At 44.0% G+C, this 20,381-nt stretch overlaps 1 protein-coding gene across 2 annotated transcripts; it reads right to left on the reverse strand.

Annotated features, from left to right (window-relative positions):
- Nucleotides 1-5,160: 5,160 nt before the first annotated feature.
- On the reverse strand, nt 5,161-17,297 carry RNASE10 (ribonuclease A family member 10 (inactive)). Of its 2 annotated transcripts, none has more exons than XM_081830827.1 (2): nt 16,890-17,297; nt 5,161-6,165 (listed from the first exon to the last, which is right to left on the reverse strand). In XM_081830827.1, exon 2 carries the CDS (start codon nt 6,158-6,160, stop codon nt 5,513-5,515), a length of 648 nt encoding a protein of 215 aa, XP_081686953.1. In that variant the 5' UTR covers nt 6,161-6,165; nt 16,890-17,297; the 3' UTR covers nt 5,161-5,512. The 2 variants fall into 2 exon arrangements, with proteins under 2 accessions (XP_081686953.1, XP_006731437.1); XM_006731374.3 differs by lacking the exon at nt 16,890-17,297 and adding an exon at nt 8,174-9,330.
- Between the last annotated feature and the right edge of the window lie 3,084 nt (nt 17,298-20,381).

The following is a 20,381-nucleotide window of genomic DNA, read 5'->3' on the forward strand; positions in this document are numbered from 1 at the left end:
GATGGCAGTCACTGGCTCACAGACAGCCACCTCCTACGGTACCAGGCACTTATTGCTGGAGGGTCCAGTCATGCAAATAAAAACTTGCTCCCCTTTAAATCCTGCACCTTCCTCTGGGAAGTATGCTGCTTCTAAAACAACAACACAGGGCAGGTGGCCTCTCATCTCTCAGGTATTCCTCAGATAATCTGGTGGCCCAAATAGAGGAGCTCTCCTCTTGGTGGGCATCCCGCTGGAGCACAGCTGTTACAATGGCCATGCCCATTAATGGCCCCGCTATTAGTCATCTTCCTCCCACTCCTTTTCAGACCTTGTATTCTAAATGCCCTTATCTGATTTGTCGCTTCTCATCTAAGAGTCCATCAGGCTACAGATGGTCCTGCCTGTGCAGCCACAGATGGAGACAGCCCCTGCCGACTTCTACCGGGGACCCTTAGACAGACTTCCGGGGATGAAACCCTGACTGCGTTCTTCAACAGAGACCCTGACCAGCAGGAAGCACTTATATGGGTCGTCTCCCCCTTTCCCTAATGGGTAGTTTGGGTCACTTCTTCAGAGGGGGGAATGTTAGGAGTTAGTTGGACAGTTAGGTGGTCAGGGCCAGGGTCTCTAACAAGAAAACATGGAGTCAGGACGGCTAAAATAAAACAGCACTGACATCCTGTTGTACAGCCTAGACAGGATCCCACTGACATTCTGCTTTGCAGCCTTTGCAGAAATGAATTCTGCAAAATGTCCTAAAATAAGACAATTAACCACAAAAGCACTTGTCAATGATGAGGGAACAGAAGGCAAGCTGAGGACAAAGCAGAAGCTGACACTCCACAACCCGCCCCCCCACCATGGGATATATGTGACTTTCCTCAGGCACTCCTGGCTGCCCTAAAGGAAAAACAAATGGTTAACTTGTAGAGACCACAATCCTACAAGACCTAAGTCTCCCTCAGTTTACTTACAAAAGCCTTAGCAATAGCTTCCGGAAGGGAATGTAAATACAATTAAATGTCTTTACAACCTGCAGCCCATCGAGGGTACTTGAAGTGGGCAGAGTGTAATGTTCCTCCAGGAAGTTCCCAACTATCTTAATGTTAATGCCTTACTAGAGGGGTAAACAACCTTAACATGACAATGGCAAGGCCTCCAGTATCCTCTGAGTCTTCTTTAACATGTGAAAATCCCTTTGAAACCTCCCTTTTCCTTACCTTCCCCAACTCCCAAGTATATAATCAGCCATTCCTCACACCCCCGGGGCCGTAGCTCTTTCTACCCACGGGTCCTGTCCCCGTGCTTTCATAAACCACCATTTTGCACCAAAGATGTCTCAAGAATTCTTTCTTAGTCGTCGAATCTGGACTCCACCCCACTGAACCTCACCTATATTCCAAAACCCCATCATCAATATCACAGGCAAGGGGCAATTAAGACCTAAGCCCCCAGATCAGCAAATAAGGACCATCAGCACGTGGACATTAACCTAGTAGGTAGGCAGAGACGTGCCCAAAGCTCTGATTGCTGAAGATAGTTCCGCAAAAGAGCTCATAAAAACCCCTAAACTTAGAATCTCTGGGTGCAACCCTCTAGGGTCCCCCTTCCTCTCTGGGAGCTTTGTACTATGGCTCAATAAACTTTGCTTTGCTGCCCGCCACTCTGTCTGGTCTGCCCCTTTATTCTTCGAAGTGGCGTCACCAAGAACTGTGGGCACTAAAGGCAGAAAATCCTGCAACACTTCCAGGACGGTGTCAAATCCTTTTACGGGTGGTTTCCTCTTGGGGGGGCGCGGAGGAGGGAGCCTTGGCCCTGCCTGCCTTTCTTCCAACAACTTCATTACTAGTACATATGTGTTTACCACCAAAGCAAAATAGTTAGAGTCGAATGTCACCCTTTGGGGTCCAGGAGAGCAAACTGAATGGTGCCAGAAATCAGGAAGCAGCAAATGGGTGAAAGGGCAGGAACACTCCATTTGAATGACAGATCAACTGTTTATAAATTGGGTGATGTTGGTCAGGATAAACTTGGTGTCTCCGAGCCTGTTATTTCTCCTCTGTAAAATGGAGCCAGTCTACTCTACTGTCACCTCTTTACAGGAATTATGCAAAACCGAGTATGTGACAGCATCTAGCAGAGCGCCTGCATACAATGATGGTTTCCCTCCTGCTTCTCCGGAAGAGCGCACGTGAGCCCTCTGAAATGTGACTCAGGCTGCACAGTATTTGGGAGGAGTCAGAAAACTTGCTCCTCTTGAATAATTCTATGTTTTACACAATTTTTATAACTTCTGAGAAGGTTCTAGATAATCAACAAGCAGGTAAACTTTGATCAATAAATGTGCCAATGGGGACGCCTGGGTGGCTCAGTCTGTTGAGCATCTGCTTTTGGCTCAGGTCATGATCCCAGGGTCCTGGGATCAAGTCCCTCATCAGGCTCCTTGCTCATCGAGGAGCCTGCTTCTCCCTCTGCCTGCTGCTCCCCCCATGCTTGTGCTCACTCGCTTTCTCGTTCTGACAAATAAATAAATAAAATCTTTAAAAAAATAAATGTGCCAATGAAGAATATAGAAGAAACTTGTATTTGCTTCTACAAAGAAGCTTATGACTTCATTGGGCCATTATTGTATACTCAAATTAAGGGCTGATTAAATTGTGTATATAAGTCCACAATCCTTTACCTAAAACTCTTGGGGCCGATGTATTTTGGAAACTTAGAACTTTTCAGATTTTCAAAAGCAATAATGCGTAAGTGTATGTGTATGTATGTGTGTGCTATTACTCAAACACCCCTAGAGGAGTCTCTCTGAGGCAATGTTCATAAACAAACACTGATATTTCCTCAGTGAAATGTGTAATGAAATGAAGCATAAAGATAATAAATAGGCTTGCGTCATTAATTCAGTCAGATTTTGCATCTAAAGGAGTTTTGGAGCCACTTTAAAGAAACCCTTTCAGTTTTCAGAGCTTTGGAGATTTAGGAACAGTAGGTAAGGGACCGAGGACCTGTTACATGGGCCAACGCGTATGATTCAAAGTGTAAGGATGGAGCTACATTGGAGCTGAAGGAGTTGGTGACAATTTTGTGAATGAGCCAGCATTTGAGTTAATGAGTTAATTTTCTGTCCCTGGTGGGTGGGGTGTGTCTTGTCACCTTGTTCTGTGGGTCACAGAAGCTGCGCTTTCCTGATTGAACCACTGGGAGCCCGAAGAGAATTTTGTGAGCTGCTTTCCTAAGATGGTCTCCACAGTAAAAAGCCTGACCCCCTAGAATGTCCCAAGTGGAGACTAGAGGAGGAGAGGAGGACAGTGTGGGAACGCTGAAGGGGAGAAGCGGGCCATCTGAAAATGAGAGAGTACAGGCTTTAATTCCTAGCTAATCCCATCTCTTAATATTTCGAGCCAGACAATGTGGATCCTTTGGCTTTTGGTTAAGATGAAGTCCGACTTGCAACCCTTCCACATTCCATCCATAATCCTAAATGCCTTTGGTTTACCCTCTGGACAGATTGCCAACATGGCTGATTTTCTCTGACATCCACTCTTCTTTCCTCTTCTCCCACCTCATTTCTCATTTTCTCCCTGGCCTGAGATCATCTTTTGTCTGTTTCCCCTGAAAGGGATTCTGCGTCAGGAAGAGTAGGAATCTGCCAGGCCTTGGCCTTGGCCTTGCCCACACTTCCTGACCTTCTCCCCACCCCCTCCCACCTCTAAAGATCAGGGCAGCCTGCAGGTGCAGATACACTTCCTGCCCAGCAACGCTGCTCCTAAAAGGTTATTATTGCCAGAAGAGGAGAGTGAGAGGTCGAAAGGGAAATGTGGAACCAGGGGAGTCTGAGATGATAATAGAGACAACACATTTAGTGGTTGCCTGCGTGGGAGAACAGGAAGGATAAAAGAAATTGGGGAATAAATGAAGAAAGAAAAGGAAGGTTAAAGCCAGATCAGAGTAAGCCAAATCTTTTTTTTTTTTTCCTTCTTCTCTCCAGTCTCCCATTTATGTATGTCCCTGACTCTGGAGCGTGTTACTGTCTAGTAGAATGAAGCAGAGGAGCCCCCTAGGGTGAGGGAACCTCAAAATTAAGTCACCCAGCAATTTTCTCAGATTCCCTTCTGTACCCATGCACGTCTAACTACACTTTTTCTTGATAGAGATTAATTCAGAGGAGATAGGCTGAGGGCAGCCACTTACATCCTCTATTTATTCCACCCCATAGTATTCCTGCTCCACAAATAGATCCAATCCCTTCTCTGCTGAAATTATTCTTTCACCAACGTTGTTCTGCAGAGCAAAAAGGGGAAGAGGTGATGACTGAAAATAAGACTCCCTTGATCCCATCCATTCTGCATCATTGAACACCTAACGTGAGCACTAGTCTGCTTTCTGGACATAATTTGGAAAAAAGGCTCCCTTTCTCCGCCCTCCCTCCAACTCCCTATGCCAGACTTTTTAGACTATAGAACCAACATCTTCTTACCTGGCATAGTATAAATCATCAGTGTTGGCTGAATAAATTTCTTTTTTTTTTAAAGATTTATTTATTTATTTGAGAGAGAGTGTGCTTGCAAGCAGGGGTGGGGGCAGAGGGAGAGAAAATACTTCTCCCTGAGGGCAGAGCTGGGGGGCGGTGCTTGATCCCACTACCCTGAGATCACAACACAGGCTGAAATCTAGAGTCTGACACTTAAGTGGCTGAATGAATTTCTAAAGGGATTGGGAGAAAGAAGAGGGAGAGCCCAAAAAGAAGAGGAAAAGGAAAACAGAGAAGGGGGGGCGGTCTCCGCTGGGGGGGTATGCAAAAGAAAAAAACAAAGAGATGGAAAAAGAAGCAAAACAAAGAGGCAGGTAGCAAAAGTTGGGAGGAGAGAGAAAAGGGTTGAGAATGGTCAAACAAAAGAGTGCTATCCTTGCCGCGACACATGTTCTAGCTTAGTCTGCACCACCACAGCACCTTCCCAGCAGACCCCTCAGACTAGTCCACTCTTTTGAGGGACTCAAGGAAAGAAACCTGATCCACGTGGTTCAGCAGGTGCAGTTAGAGCTAGAGTCGCTCATTCGCATCTGCAGCACAGAGGGGCCATGTGGAAAGCCCCAGAGGCTCCTGTGATGGCCCTAGAGGCTCATGAACAGCAGCAAAGGACATGGGTCTAGGATGCATTAACCTCTTACAGTCCATACCCAAAGGCAAAGAGACCAGGGAACAGGCTGATGACCAAAGTCACCACAGAGACTAGGGCAGTTCTTCACTTATGTCTCTCCAGGGCAGAAGAGACGGAGGACCTAGAGACACTACAGATCATTACCCTATTCTGCCACCTCAAACCCCAGGAACAAAATGCAAGTTGGATGAAACCTAGGGCAAAGAAGAATTGTGTTCGCAGGGGAGAATGATGCGGAGTAGGCCAGCCTCTCTTCCCAGAACCTTTTTACGCCGAACACCCAGGACGAGGAAAACAGTATGAGAAAGAAGAAGTAGGAAGGAAGGGAAAGAGGAGAAGGACGAAGAGGAAGAAGAAGAAAAGTCGTTTCATTGTCCAGACATTATCTGGGCCTTCATGTCATTACAAGATATAATAATATACTTTTCAAAAATGAAAGTGAGGTAATTGCAGTGAGGAGTGACCTGGCCTGGTTTGGACAGCCTGCAGAGTGTCAAATCGAAAGGCCGGGAGCTTCTGTGGCATTTGCCCCCCTTGAGCTCACAGGCAACCACAGGACTGTTACAGACAGCTTTGACCGTATCCAGATCCTCATGGATGAATGTGTACTGGTTTATGCACGTGCGATTGTGCTCCTTCAGCTTGTGTACCATCAGGCTGTTGCATTCCCTGGCCATCAGGTCAGACCTAAGGTAGTCTTTCTGGCTCTGAAGGAGAGGCTCAGCTCCAAGCATCTTGCTTCCCTGAACTTCATCTTCCCCGAGGACGGTGTCTTCGGCCCAGCCCGGCTGTACCACTCCTTTGTTGCTAAGCAGCAAGGTTTCTGTAGTTCGGCTGCCCTCTCCTTTCGTGGCCTTGGTCTTGTCCTCTGAGTCACTGGACCACAGCTCACTCAGGGACTGCTCGCTCTCCTCCAGGACTGCTGCAGCCATCTGAAGCCCCAGCCCCAGACCCAGCCCCAGGCCCAGTAGGAGCAGCAACATCATGAAGAAGATCTGAACCAGAGTCAGCTTCATTTTTCCTGGAGGGCCGAAGGGAAAGAGAAGGACTGACTTTGAGATGAAACTTGGCTCCAGGGGGGACCCTAGACTCCCTAAATACTGACACCATAGTCTTTGGGGTCTCCTCTCCCTTCTCCGCATTACCCCCTCCCCTCAAGGCAGAGATTCTTTCTTGTTCTTTCCCCATTTCTCTGGTCCCTCCCCACAACATTCCTGTTGCTGTAAAATAACGTATGAATCTTGCACAACAGGAAGATGAATAGGAAGATGACCAGGAGAAGCAGTTCTGAAATTGGTTCGCATATGGGGAATCAGTAGGGAAAGTTGACATCAAATGGCTCCTACACAGAAATTAGTTCCAAATAACCCAAGAGAATGGTTGAGAAGCCAATCAAGTACAGTGGCATACTGTCCTTGAGAGAAATTCTTATAGAAAGCCTTATTCTCGGTAAAGGACTAGAATTGCCATAGGACACAGTCTCTCTATTTTTATCCCAAATTAATTTTTGCTCATTCAAGTGTCTATTACTGTCCTCGCTACCCATCCTTCCCCTCAAAAGATAAAAAGCAATAGAAAAAGCACTATGGTCCATTCTTACTCCTAAGCTGAAGCTACGCGGTAGGGACGGGTGGCGCTTTGGGGGGGGAGGCGATGCCCAATTTCACATCTCAGGCCCCTGTTAAAACTACATCATGTCGGGGCGCCTGGGTGGCTCAGTCGGTTAAGCGACTGCCTTCGGCTCAGGTCATGATCCTGGAGTCCCGGGATCGAGTCCCGCATCGGGCTCCCAGCTCGGCAGGGAGCTGCTTCTCCCTCTGACCCTCCTCCCTCTCATGTTCTCTGTCTCTCATTCTCTCTCTCTCAAATAAATAAATAAAATCTTTAAAAAAAAAAAACTACATCATGTCATGCCAGAACCCTTCTACTACTAAAGATCTCTTAGCACTTGGGTATTTCCTGCTGATTAGTCTTGTACTCTCAGGGAAGAAATGGCATAAGAATTAACCCCCCCCAAAAAAAAGCCCCCAAAAGTGACCTGCTGGGGTTCCCCTGCTCTAATAAAGATCCCAACCAGTGCTGAGCGGAAGAACACGTGTCTTTGTCCTGTGAGGCCAGTTTCATCCCCCTATCAAAGAGAGAACTTCCCTATCAGAAAAAAAAAAAATTGCTGCAAAGAACATTGAGACAGGGACGCCTGGGTGGCTCAGTGCTAAGCATCTGCCTTTGGCTCAGGTTATGATCCCAGGGTCCTGGGATCGAGCCCCACATCGGGCTCCCTGCTCGGCGGGAAGTCTGCTTCTCCCTCTCCCACTCCCCCTGCTTGTGTTCCCTCTCTCGCTGTGTCTCTCTGTCAAATAAATAAATAAAATCTTAAAACAAAACAAAACAAAACATTGAGACAATTGGTAAAATTAGGATAGTCTGTGGAGTAGATAGGAGGATTATATCAATGTTTGATATACTGAATTTGAAAATTATACTATGATTATTTAAAAGAATATCTTCAGGGGCACCTGGGTGGCTCAGTTGTTAAGCATCTGCCTTCAGCTCAGGTCATAGTCCCAGGGTCCTGGGATTGCGCCCCGCGTCGGGCTCCTTGCTCGGTGGGAAGCCTGCTTCTCTCCTTCTCCCCCTGCTTGTGTTCCCTCCCTTGCTATGTTTCTGTCAAATAAATAAAATCTTTAAAAAAAATAATAAAAAAAAGAATATCTTCATTCTTAAAAAAATGAACCCTGAAATACTAAGGAACAAAGGGGCATGCTGTAGGCAACCTACCCTCAAATGGTTCAAAATATAGATTATATGTATGTGTATACATGTGTTTACAGAGAAAGAAAATGATTTTTTTTTAATGTGGGGGAAAAATTTTTTTTAATTATGTATCTGGATAGAGGGTTATTCAGGAGTTCTTTGTATTATTGTAACTTTTCTTTAAAGTTTAAAATATTTCAATATTTAAAAATTTTTCTAAAGAGAAAGAACTTCCCATATTGTTCCCCGGGGCACTCAACACTACTGGGACTTACCTCCACACCTAAGTAGCTTCAGAGACTTTTGTGTTCTCTTGTTCCCCAAGCTCTTCCCTCCCAGGGTTTCCTTCTTTCTAAAAAGTGCCCTGGATGCTGGTCTGTAGAAAAATGGCTAGCTCCTGCTGGTCCATGTGCTTTTAAATCCAGACTTAATTCCTAAGCCCACCCTCCTTCCATTCCTCCCACCAGCACTGAATAAACGCTCACTCAATTCTCTCTGCTCCCACACACACTTTGAAGTAAGGCTATTTGGACATTGAGACAGACCCAGACATCCAAGGCAGGAAATGACCCCAGCCTGGGAAACTGCAGGCAGGTTCGTTTTGCCAATTGTCTCGCTCCTGGGTTACACCCACTATCCTGAGCTTTATTGCAGCCTGATCTTGCCAGGAAGCTCAAATCAAGTCATTGTTTAATATTCTCCACATGTACATCCTTTAACCCTTCCCTGTCGTTTCTAGCACATCAAGATCTTTGGCCTTTATTTGGTTATTTTATAACCATTTAATAACCATATTCCAACATGGTTATTTTGCTTTTTATATTTTAGACTTGGATCATGACTTAATTTGAACATTGGAATATTTGAGGCAATCATAAATTTGCACATACCTTAACCTATGAAGCCTAGCCCTGCCCTCCACTCCCTTCTCCCTCTTTCCAACCCAACCAATAACCACATTCCCATCAGAACATCCAGATTTTGCAAACCTGATAATTTAGCCCTAGATAAGACCATATCCAAAGCAGCAGCATCACTATGGGTCCCTGTAGTCTGGGTGAGCAAATCCAGGAGGGTAACAATGTTGATTCTATTCACTTCCTTAGCTAAAAGTGACAGCACGAGAGATTTTTTTAAAGCACTCTGGAGTTTATTAAGGCACTATAAAAACCCTTTCTGGATATAAACAAGGCTCTTCAGGAGGATGTTTTGCTTTGTCATTCAGGCAGGAGTTTTCAAATGGGGTCTGGGAGCTGCCTCTGTGATTGGCGGGGTCCACCTGGCTGACCTTTCGCAGTGCTGATGTTGATAATTTATAGCAATAATAATAACAACAACTAACCAATGTTGAGCATTTACTTTACACTAGGCATTTATTACATTTCACTGTCTATTTGCCTGTGCTATCCCTCTTTGGTATCCATTCTGCCCATTCATTCTGGTGAGGTCTATTGGCAACATGAAGAGGGCATAAAGAATACTACTCTGCTAAGCACCCTTACCCCTCATGCTCACTCTCTCTCCCACTCTCTGTCTCTCTCTCTCTCTCAAATAAATAAATAAAATCTTTATAAAAAATGGGGTGGCTCAGATGGTTGCGTGTCTGCCTTCAGCTCAGGTCATGATCCCGGAGTCCCTGCTTACGGAGACCCTGCTTCTCCCTCTCACTCTGCCCCTCCCACCCCCACTGGTGCGTGCGCTCTCACCCTCTCTCTCAAATAAATAAAATCTTTTTTTTTTTAAAGATTTTTATTTATTTATTTGACAGAGAGAGAGAGAGCGAGAGCAGTAACACAAGCAGGGGGAATGGGAGAGGGAGAAGCAGGCTTCTTGCCGAGCAGGGAGCCCGATGTGGGACTCGATCCCAGGACCCTGGGATCATGACCTGAGCCGAAGGCAGACGCTTAACGACTGAGCCACCCAGGCGCCCAAATAAATAAAATCTTTAAAAAATAAATAAAAACTAAATAAAATCAAATATGGACTTAAAAAATATGGACTTCCACCTGTAGTCAGGATGGAGGAACAGTGATTGGGTTTTGCCTAAAACTCCTGGAAAAATGAACAAATTATATGAAACAATAGATTTTCAACACATTGGACAAAGGCAATGAAGTCCAGCGATCACTGAGAGAGGGGAAACAAGTGGGATGAGCCTACTCCCCCAGCTTACTCCCTGGGGACAGTTTCTAGGCCAGGTGGCACAGAGACGGGGATGCAGGCAGAGTCTTTCAGTCTCCCTGAGATGAGGAGATGGAACTGAGAGTCCAAGGAGGACCAGGCAACTAGAGTTCATGGGGCAGAATACCAGGGAGGACAGGACTGCAGAGAAAGAAGTCCAGGGACCTGCAGTGGGAAGACACAGCTACACATCTATCAGAATAGCTATAATGAAAAAAAAATAGTGATAATACAAAACACTGGCAAGGATGCAGAAAAACCGGATCTCTCATACATTGCTGATGGGAATATAAATGGTACTATTACCCTGGGAAACAGTTTGGCAGATTTTTTAAATACTAACTACATGCTTATCATACAACTCAGCAATCACACTCCTGGGTATTCATCCCAGAGAAATGAAAACATATGTCCACACAAAAACTTGTACACGAATGTTAACAGCAGTATTATTAGCCCAAACTAGAAACAGCCCAAATATCCTCCACTGGCTGAGGGGCTAAATGAACTGCAGTACATGCACACCATGGAATCCTACTCAACAATAAAGAGGGATGGACTACTGTTACTCATAACAACCTGGATGGGTCTCAAAGGCATTATGCTGAGTGAAAGAAATAATAATATCAAATGGTCATGTACCATATGACTCCATTTAGGTGACACCCATACAATATGGAGAATAGTGTTTGTCAGAGGTTTGAATGGTGGGGATAAGGACACAGATGTGACTCTAAGGAGGTACCACAAGAGAGATCCTTTTGTAGGTTTTTTTAAAGTAATCTCCATGCCTAACATGGGGGGTCAAACTCATGACCTGAGATCAAGAGTCGCATGTTCTACGGACTGAGGCAGCCAGGTGTCCCCACAAGGGTAATCTTTGTGGTGATGAAATAGTTCTCTACCTTGATTGCAGTGGAGATTGCACGAATCCACACATAAAATAAAAAGACACAGAACTATACACACACATACATTGTGCTAATGTCAATTTTACACATCATGCTAATGCATAAGATGTAAACGCTAGAGGAAACAGGTGAAGGGTACATTAGATCTCTGTGTTTTATTCCGGCAACTTCCTATGAACCAACAATTTTTGCAAAATAAAAACTTATTTTAAGTGTTAAGGCTCATTACAGACGTCTTACCTAACAGTATGGAGAAACACATGCGTGCACACACAAGTCCCTCATCTAGACGGTGATTGACACTTGATATATACCCTGCGGTCTTCTGCCACCCCACTCAGCCCTGTGTGGATGTTAAATTCAACATGTCTATTAAAATTTCAAGTTGAGATGTCAGCTGGTAGTTAAATATAGTGAATATAGGAGCCTGTACAGCGGACGAGTCTGAGCTGGTGATACAAATTTGGGAAACATCAGTATATGACCAGGTATCTCAAGTATGAGACTGAAGGAGCATAGAGAAGATTGGTTTTCCACTTTGTTTTGTTTGTTTTTAAGAAAAGACAACATCAGCTTGTTTATTGGTAATAAAGATGAAGCAGAGAAGAAAACCAATAATGCAAGAGTGAAAGGCGAGAACTGTTGGAGCAACGATGGTTGAGTGCTCGGACTCCGAGGACGAACTGCCTGGGTGTAGGTGTGAACACGTGTAATTGCATCTGTGAATCACACTTCAGGGTAGTGAAAGGGACATACAGGTATTTGCTATGAAAGCCTGGATGTGGTGACATGCTTGAGAAGCACGGGTTCTGCAAGAATTAGTAACGGTCAGTGGTGTTTGTCCGCTGCACACGCGGGAGCCACCCAGGCATCCCTAAATCCTTCATTCTTATACTCTTTTTGTACCCTCTAATTGCGACAGTCCCACTGGTTTGGGTTTGTCTTGTGTAGGCCCTGTCTAGCCCTGGTTCCATTTGATAGATGACCCTCTGGGGGAGTTACAGCACTACATCTTGTTCTTTCTAATTGAGTGATTTTGGCACCTTCTGTAATGTTGGAGGAGTTTTGCTAATTAACATATGATCAATAAAACAGACCACAACCACCCCACTCTGGTGCAACAGGAACTTCCAGAACCAACAGAGTCTACAGAATGAACTCCCCCAAATCACATCTAAATCCAGGAAAGATGCCAGCTCACCAACATTCTGGGTTGCATTTTCTTTTTCTTTCTTTTTTTTTTTTTTTAAAGATTCTATTTATTTGACAGAGAGAGAGCACAAGCAGGAGGATCGGCAGGGAGAGGGAGAAGCAGGCTCCCCGCGGAGCAAGGGAAGCCCTAAGCGGGACTTGATCCCTCTGACCCTCCCCCCTCTCATGTGCTCTCTCTCATTCTCTCTAATAAATAAATAACCTGAGATGAAGGCAGTCGCCCAACCAACTAAGCCACCCAGGTACCCTGGGTTGCATTTTCTATAAAAATTATGTTCATCCATTTTTATCCATCAGCACAAGTAACATGCACTGACTTCTTTGAAATAAACTTAGTTACCTTTTTTTAAAAAAGATTTTATTCATTTATTTCAGAGAGAGAGAGACCAAGCATGAGCAGGGGGAGGGGCAGAGGGAGAAGCAGACAAATGCAGACGCTTAACCGACTGAGCCACCCAGGTGCCCCTAGACTTAATTATCTTTAAAGACGTACTGTGTAGGGCGCCTGGGTGGCTCAGTCGGTTAAGCGACTGCCTTCGGCTCAGGCCATGATCCTGGAGTCCCGGGATTGAGTCCTGCATCGGGCTCCCTGCTCTGACCCTCCCCCCTCTCGTGTGCTCTCTGTCTCTCTCATTCTCTCTGTCTCAAATAAATAAATAAAAAAAAAAAAGACGTACTGTGTAAAAATTTTTTTGAAATGGCTTTATTACTGGTTTACATACCAAAGAAACAACCAAATTTCCTTGTGAGTTGCATTATTCTTATTAAGAACCTTCATACTTTTTCACATCTGAAAATTATCAGATATAAACTAACCACAGGCATTGTAAGGCTCTGTCACCTATGGGTAGTTTTTGTTTACTGCTGGCCTGAAGGCTCCACTATAAACTACCGACTAGAATTTGTGTCTTTAATAAAGGACTGTGTCAGAGCCTCGAAAAAGGACTGTACCAGATACTTCAAGCTACTGACACTTTAAAGCATAGATTCTTAAGGACAGGTTTTTGAGTTAACATCGCTTAGACAACTTCCATACCAAACCAGTGGACTGAGCCAAGATTTCCAGAACTCTTCTTAGTCAATAAGCAGACAGCTTCATGGGACTGCTTACTCAAGATCCTTCAGAACAAGAATTGGTTGTATGGGACTGAAGGAACTGATAAGGGAAATTTGCAGTTATATGTTTGGAATATTGTTTTAATGCTCTACTTCAATGCTAATGTTGTTTTAATGTTCTATTCTGAATATCCAAATAAGGCTTTTTTCTTTCTTCTTAAATGCTCTGTAACCCATAACAAATTACTAGATTCTGCTTTTTTTTTTCTTTAAGATTTTATTTATTTATTTGAGAGAGAGCACAAGAGGGGGTAGGGTCAGAGGGAGAAGCAGACTCCCTGCTGACCAGGAAGTCCATGTGGGACTTGATCCTGGGACTGGGACTCCAGGATCATGACCTAAGCCGAAGGCAGTCGCTCAACCAACTGAGCCACCCAGGCGCTCTAGATTCTGCTTTTTTAAACTGAAATAAACATTTTTTTAAAGGATTTTATTTATTTATTTGACAGAGAGAGAGAGACGGCAAGAGAGGGAACACAAGCAGGGGGAGTGGGAGAGGGAGAAGCAGACTCTCCACCGACCAGGAAGCCCAATGCAGGGCTTGATCCCAGGACCCTGGGATCATGATCTGAGCCGAAGGCAGATGCTTAACGACTGAGCCACCCAAGCGTCCCTGAAATAAACATTCTTAAATGATGTCTCACACACCATCACCAAGAATTCAGAAACTTACCAAGTCTCCTTACTTTTCATGGTAGTTATTTGCATAAGTTCAATAAGAATTTGTCCTCCTTTTTACCAGGATATAACGGAAAAATCGGTATGCAACCAAGGCCTTGCCCAGAAGTCATTTTTGAGAATGATGCTTGTTTAATCCAATATGATGAACTAATGTCTACAAAGTCCTCTCAGGAAAACTTGCGCAGGACATGTTTACAGGGTCCCAGTTTTGCAGTAGGTGAGGAAGCTCCCTTCTTGGCAGGCCAGGAACTTTAGGAAATTGTGGGGACCTTGAGAAGAAAACAATTCACCCAAATTTATAGGTACAATGGGAGAAACCTAGAGGAAAGAGTTTTTTGGGCTTGGTTTTTCTAAACCCAACGTAGCGAATAATAGAGGCTTTTAAAAGTCCAATCTGAGATTCCTGAAGGAAATTTCTGGAAAGAAGTAAATTTTGTGGCCTTGTCAATAATATATGACTCTAGATTTACAAAGCAGTTTAAGAAGGCCTATGTGGTCAAATGAACACTCTTGCTGCAAGTGTATAAATAATCAGGCCAAACGAACAGTATTGCCTCTTACTTTTTTTCTCACCAAACTGAGAGTTTCTTATCCTCTCTCTTATCCTCAGTGCCTAGCACAGTGTCTGGCATAAAGAAGATGGGCACCATTACTTACTGCAAGAATAAAAATCAGGTTATGAAATTGTATTTGTGCCTGATTCCACCCTCAAGGCAGTGATGGGGGGCTGGGGAGGCAGGGTGAGGGGTTGAGCTCACCAGGCTTGGTCTCCTCTGCTCAACTCCCAGCTTCAACTCAGGGGAGGGGGAGAATCCATTAAAAATAAATTAGCTTCAAAAATACTCTAGGAATAAATGAAACATAAATAAAGATAATAAAATAGGGAGGAGAGATGAAACAAGATGGGCAAAATGTTGATTATCGTTGAGTTGCGTGTGCTGGGCACTTGGGGGTTACTTATACTCTTCTCTCCACTTCAGTGCACACTTGAAGTTTTCCATAATAAAAAGTTTTTTAAAATCGCCTTGAGGGGCATCTGGGTGGCTCAGTCGTTAGGCGTCTGCCTTTGGCTCAGGTCACGATCCCATGGTCCTGGGATCGAGCCCCGCATCGGGCTCCCTGCTCTGCGGGAAGCCTGCTTCTCCCTCTCCCACTCCCCCTGCTTGTGTTCCCTCTCTCGCTGTGTCTCTCCATGTCAAATAAATAAAATCTTTAAAAAAATAATTAAAAAAATAAATAAATAAAATCGCCTTGAAGGGGAAGAAAATTACAAAAAGGAAGCCCAAGGGTTCTGTGAGAAATGGAAATGAGGGATGAGTGAGGATGGGCAGTTTTTCGGTTTGGTTTTTGGATTTTTGCGTCCAGTAATTCAAACCATTCCCTGACCCACTTTTGCTTTCCTCTTCTGGCTGTTCACTTCCGGGAGATTTGCAAAACACCAGAGGTTTCGGGAAGGAGGGAGGTGCTCAAGTGGCACTGTTTCAGCACTGAAAGCTGGCAAACCTCACCCCACACACTGGACTTTGGCTGAGCCCTGTCAGCCGGACACTGCCAAGAGTAGAATGGGAATGGAATGCTCTCGGGGCTGAGGAGGGGGCAGGAGAGGGGTGTATGTATGTGGGTGAAATCAGTGCTGGAGACCAGAGGAGTGACACCAGGAAAGGGGGAAGCACTGTGCCCTCTATTTGTCATTCCTTGCCCTCGCTGTGACACTGAAGGAAATCAGGATCCAACGTAGTCAGCCTGGCCCTGGGAAAGAGGAAGCTGAACCAAAAAATGGACATTTTTCTCTTACATTCACTACAAATTCTCCTTCAGATCATCTTCAGGGCAACATGGCTGCACGTGGGGCCAGTGCTATGGGTCAACACAAGATAAAAGTCACCTCAGGACACATGACTCTTAAGGTTTGTTTCCATTACACCCCCAAAAAATTCTCTCCTACTAGCGGGTCATACTATGGAAGATTCGACTGTGTGAAATACATTTCTTTAACATTCATCTTCTTTCCCTGCCTTTTTTTTTTTTTAATGAAATTACCTTCCAAAAGCTTGACACATTTAATTGGGCTTGTAGTCAATATCAACCTAGTGTGATTCCCTATAACAAAATGCATTGTCCCTGGGAGTGAAAAGAAATAGTAGCTAGCATTTATAAAGTGCTCATTAAGTGCCAGGGAATTGTGTTGAGCGGCTCTGTTTACACGATCTCATCTAGCACTGTGAGGTAACTGATACTCTATCTCCATTTTATAAATGTGGAAACAAGGCTCTAGGAAACTTCAGTAAAATACCCAGGAGCAAAAGACCAGTAAAGGACAGGGGCAGTATTTGGCCTCTTTTAGAATGACCACAAAATACTGAAAGAGTGAACTTTGCCAAGAAAGAACCAAACTTTCAAACAATGGTCATTATATGATATTTCAACTTGAGGTAGTCGTCAAACAAGTTTTAGCGGAACCGCATTTAATTCAATTGGCAAAAAGTCCCTGAAACCAAAAGAAGATATACCAGCTAAACTGGTAGCTTCTAACCTTTTAATCCCCAGGGACACTTTTTATTATTCTAGCCCTCTTGAGTCCCTATAAGCTACATTTATTAAGTTATCTTTATTTCTCTTGCTTAGACAGAGAAGAGATAACAAAGGCAACCAGAAAGGCGCAATGGCCACGAGGAAGGGCTTCCGGGGTTGGAAGGATTACCCCAGAGCCCCCTTGGGTCCTATACTCAACTCACTGGTCCACACATGATCTTTTTCTGTACATCTGCTGTTTTTCTGACTCGCAGAGTTGACTCATATGAACCACTCCCAAAATAAAACTATAAACAAGAGTTGCACTGAAAAATATGTACAGTGGGCAATAAATCACCAAGGACGTAAGAGACCAAACATCAAAGAGATGTTTGCTTGGTAGGCAGGGGTGGTGAGTAGTTCTGAGGTTCAGTCAGGCCAGCATGAGGATGAGGAAACGTTTCTGATTCCGAATTAAGCACCGAGCCGGCATCTTATCCCTGAGTCGTGGTGGCTGATAAGGAAGCAATTCCCCAAATTTAGACTTTCTCTTTCTGATCTCCAAGCACCCCCTGTCTCCTTCTTAAAGTATATTTGTAAGCAATATTACTCAACCATCCAAAAAAAGAAAAAAGAAATCTTACCACTTGCAACGACGTGGATGGAACTAGAGGGTATTTGCTAAGCAAAATCAGTCAGAGAAAGACAATTATATGATTTCACTCATGTGGAATTTAAGAAACAAAACAGAGGATCATAGGGGAAGGGAGGGAAAAATAAAGTAAGACAAAATCAGAGAGGGAGGCAAACCATATGAGAGTCTTAACTACAGGGAACAAACTGAGGGTTGTGGGGGAGGGGTGGTGGGAGGGGGTATGGGGTAACTGGGCATTAAGGAGAGCACTGGGTGTTATATAAGACGGATGATTCACTAAACTCTACCTCGGGAACTAATAATACATTATATGTTAATTAACTGAATTTAAATTAAAAAATATATTTGCATGCTTGTTAGTTTGTATCCTTTTATACTTTACCTGTTCCAAGAAAGGATTAAAGGCAGCCCACAAAACTATCTACAATGAATGATAACACAATTCAAATTTAGGTAAGAGGAAAGAGGCAGAATACAGTTTGATTGGTTGAACTTTAGTTGTGAGGATGCTAAAATCATTATACTTGCCTAAGCCTGAATTTTGGTCCCCAAAGCTGGAGTCTGTGGGTTCTTAGTGCCCCCTATTGATAGATTAGGAATTTGGGTAGAGTAGGAGTTTGATTTTACAAATGGTGGTTACTATTTTTTTTTTTAATGGTGGTTACTATTTACCAAATGCTGATCTGACCTAACCTAAACTCTCAGATGGTACCAAAAATTTTAAGTTTTGAGGAGATTTTGCTATTATACTTACCAATCACCACAATTTAATTTTCCCATTGTATTAATTAAAAAAAAAAACTTACCAAAGAGTTTTTAATAAGAAGGAGATAACCAGGGTTGCCTCAATGGGTTGATACAATTCAAATAAACTTAGTATGAGTTATCATGTTGTAGTCTTTCTTTTTTTTTTAATTTTATTTATTTATTTCAGACAGAGATTGAGAGAGAGAGCACAAGCAGGGGGAGTGGCAGAAGGAGAGGGAGAAGCAGATCCAGCTGAGCAGGGACCCTGAGGAGGGGGGCTCGATCTCAGGACCCTGGGATCATGACCTGAGCCAAAGGCAGATACTTAACTGACTGAGCCACCCAGGCGTCCCATATCATGTTGTAGTCTTATTTACAGTAAACTTGTGGTTTTCTTTTTTTTAAGATTTTATTTATTTATTTGACAGAGAGACACAGCTAGAGAGGGAACACAAGCAGGGGGAGTGGGAGAGGGCGAAACAGACTTCCTGCGGAGCAGGGAGCCTGATGCGGGGCTCGATCCCAGGACCCTGGGATCATGATCCGAGCCGAAGGCAGACACTTAACGACTGAGCCACCCAGGCGCCCCAAACTTGTGGTTTTCATTAAGATTACTGAAATGTTAAAATTAGCCCCCAACCTCCATGTTTATAAACTTACATGTAGGAAAACAATTTTGAAAGGACAGCCAACAACAGTATTAAAAAAAAAAAAAAAAGTCTAGGTCAAGCAAGGAAACACGAGGGCCCCTCAATCTGCAAATCAGATATATTTTCCCTACATAAAGAAAACATGGGAAAAGGACAAAGCTAAAATTTCAGAGTAAAGGGGCTTGCTTTTTCTTCATGAAATTGTCTCTGTTGCTCTGGCCAGGTCATGATGATGGCGGGTGGGGGGCAATCGGTGGTTCAAGGAGCAGAGGCTTTTTCCACGTGAAGCCCACAGACCCTGGTAAGGTCACCAGCAGACAAGCCAGTCCTATGGGCATGATGTTCTTAAATGGCAGATTACAATGCCAAGGACAGAAACCACTCACCAGAGAGAAACTCTGCCTTTTCTGTACTTTCTTGAGATTAGAGACCAAGTTCACTTGGGTTGGCAGACCTTGGTGCAGAATCTAGCACAGAACAAGTAGATAGTACGGTTTGGGGAGGTAGAGAGGAAGGGAGGGAAGGATCCCAAAGCAAAGCTCTAGCCCACAGCCTGGAAAATGAGCTCAGGGGAAAAGAAATGTCCTGGACTCCTCTGAGCAGTGTCCTTCTGGCAGGTTTCCAGATTTCCATGCTCTTAGAGAGTCTCTTTCTTTCCTCCCCAGCATCTAGTTGCTTTGGCTTAGCTGGCTAGGTAAGTGATTGAAGTTCTGCCTTGAAAGGTGAAAGATATAAGAAAGGGGAAAACATTCAGAATCTGTAGTAAGACATACTGATAAGTAAGACATATGCAGACCTTCTTGAATTCATACTGATCTTCTCAGGTGAGATACTGTGTTATGTAGGAGAATGTCCTTATTCTTAGAAATGCATGCTGATGGGGGCACCTGGGTGGCTCAGTCGGTTAAGCGTCAGACTCTTGGTTTTGGCTCAGGTCATGATCTCAGGGTCCTGGGATTGAGTCCTGCATCAGGCTCCGTGCTCAGTGTAGAGTCGGCTTGAGATCCTCTCTCCCTTTCCCTCTGCCCCTCCTGCTCATGCTCTTGCTTTCTCTAAAAAATAAATGAATCTTTAAAAAGAAAAAAAAAAATGCACGCCTGACATACTTAAAAGTGAACCGATGTGATATCGGCAACAACTTACTTTCAAATGGCTCAGGAAAAGAAAAAGAAGTGTATATGTGGTATAATGCTAACAACTGAGGGGCGCCTGGGTGGCTCAGTGCTAAGCGTCTGCCTTCGGCTCAGGTCATGATCCCAGGGTCCTGGGATCGAGCCCTGCATCGGGCTCCCTGCTCAGCAGGAAGCCTGCTTCTCCCTCTCCCACTCCCCCTGCTTGTGTTCCCTCTCTCGCTGTCTCTCTCTGTCAAATAAATAAATAAAATCTTAAAAAAAAAAAAACAACAATTGATGGTAGAAGGTACACTAGTTTTCATCACATTGTTCTTTCGACTTCTCTACAGGTTTGAAGGTTTTCAAAGTAAAAAGTTAGGGACAAAGTAGTCGTTAAAATTTCCAAAAAATATACCAAATCCATTGTAATATACCAAACTGATAACAGTGCCTATCTTGGCTGAAGGGTTCTTTTTTTTTCTTTCTTTCTTGTTGTTCTTTATATTGTCCAATTGTTCTACATTAATATGTATTGTTTTGGTAATCATGTAAGATTTTTATTTTATTTATTTTTATTTAAAATTTATTTTTAGGGGGCGCCTGGGTGGCTCAGTTGGTTGGGCGACTGCCTTCGGCTCAGGTCATGATCCTGGAGTCCTGGGATCGAGTCCCGCATCGGGCTCCCTGCTCAGCGGGGAGTCTGCTTC

Source organism: Leptonychotes weddellii, chromosome 9, assembly GCF_054177405.1.
Source record: "Leptonychotes weddellii isolate Sample4059 chromosome 9, ASM5417740v2, whole genome shotgun sequence".
Lineage (NCBI taxonomy): Eukaryota > Metazoa > Chordata > Mammalia > Carnivora > Phocidae > Leptonychotes > Leptonychotes weddellii.